Source organism: Dufourea novaeangliae, unplaced genomic scaffold (assembly GCF_001272555.1).
Source record: "Dufourea novaeangliae isolate 0120121106 unplaced genomic scaffold, ASM127255v1 scaffold228, whole genome shotgun sequence".
Lineage (NCBI taxonomy): Eukaryota > Metazoa > Arthropoda > Insecta > Hymenoptera > Halictidae > Dufourea > Dufourea novaeangliae.
In genome coordinates this window covers 4,692,884-4,694,397 of record NW_015374150.1, presented here as the reverse complement: position 1 = coordinate 4,694,397, position 1,514 = coordinate 4,692,884, and the positions used below count along the sequence as shown (strand labels likewise).

The following is a 1,514-nucleotide window of genomic DNA, read 5'->3' as shown; positions in this document are numbered from 1 at the left end:
GAACGGAACGGAACGGAACGGAACGGAACGGAACGGAACGGAACGGAACGGAACGGAACGGAACGGCGCATCAGGATTGCATGGACCGTTGTTCGTTTCGACCAGCCGATGGACAGATGTTCGCTTTATACGCGATCTCCTCGCTCGAAACGAGGCGAACGCGCGTATCTTGCAATAATACGTGCAAATCTGTAATGGACAAAGTTCGTTAACCCCACGCGCGCGGATTTGCGGCTCGTACCGGGCGAAATAGAGGGGAAGCCCCGAAATCTTTTCGACCAATAGAGCGGTAAACAGCAGGTGCGTTCGAGCGGTCTGCCGTTTCGAATTATTCGAAACAAACGCTTGCGCTGCGATCGAAATGCCTGGGATCTTTTATTTGTCCACGAAACAGATTTTCGCACAGCATTGCCAGTTATTCGCGAGAACACGAACCGTCCGACAAGATTTTTCACGCTAATAAACTATGCTCTCGCGAGGGACGGAAAACAGATCGAACTCGTGCGATTGATAAAAACGCTAATTGGCAAACATTCTCGATGCGTTGACAGAAGCACCGCGCATGTCTCGAGTATTTCGCACCTAGAGGAATTCGAGGAAGGAGAACGGATTCTCATTCGAGGCGAATCGATTCGTCCTGAATATATGTATATGTATATATATATGAAATTTCTCTATTTCTCGGCCACATCTAGACGATAAACACTCTCACCTATAAAGTTTCAAAACCTTTGGCCGCCCGACGAGGCTTCCGCTACACTGAACGACGCGGAATACGGGCCAAAGTTGAAGCTGGCGCTCTGTGCGTTTGCCTGACTCTCTCCACCTCCGCCGAAAGGTCCGTTCGATCCGGCTGCTCCTGCGGAGGCTGAAGCCTGAGATCCTCCGGAAGATCCTCCGTAAGGTCCGCCGTAAGGTCCACCGTTAAAACCGCCGGAACTCGCCGAAGCCTGAGCGGCAGATTCGCCACCGCCACCGCCGATAGGTGGATAGTATCCCGATGCAGGCCCGAATCTGAAACGTTTATTTTCCTCACAATCAGCTGTCGCGTAAACTTCCAACAATCGACTCTGCGGTCGATTCTAACGAAATATTTTCCCGAGACACGAAAGACACGTACCCTTCTCCGCAACCGAATTCGCCGCAGCCTTCGGGTCTGTGATGATGCTTATGATGGTGCTTGTGATGATACCCGTAACTGCGGTCGTCGTCGAATTCTGGAAAAGGACCGAAACCTTCGCCGGGGAATCCGAATTGCGGTGATCGTTGCTCCCTCTTCGAGTCTGCGAATCGATTCGTGCAAGCGGGGATAATACGTGAGCATTAATCGAGCAAACGATAATTAAATGAAATTTTCATAAACACCGACCAGTTTCCACGGCCGCGATCAATTGTTCCTGGAACGGATTCAACGACGGTGAACCATTCGAGAGCACTTTCGTCGCCGGCTTCGCAGGACACGCCACGAACAGAACAGAGCACAGCAAAGCGATCGACAGGAATCGCGACATCAT

At 51.3% G+C, this 1,514-nt stretch overlaps 1 protein-coding gene across 1 annotated transcript; it reads right to left on the bottom strand.

The window, feature by feature from the left end:
* Positions 1 to 722: 722 nt before the first annotated feature.
* Positions 723 to 1,514, bottom strand: LOC107191579 (keratin, type I cytoskeletal 10-like). Its single transcript, XM_015580641.1, has 3 exons — positions 1,370 to 1,514; positions 1,121 to 1,283; positions 723 to 1,014 (listed from the first exon to the last, which is right to left on the bottom strand). Exons 1-3 carry the CDS (start codon positions 1,512 to 1,514, stop codon positions 723 to 725), a joined length of 600 nt encoding a protein of 199 aa, XP_015436127.1.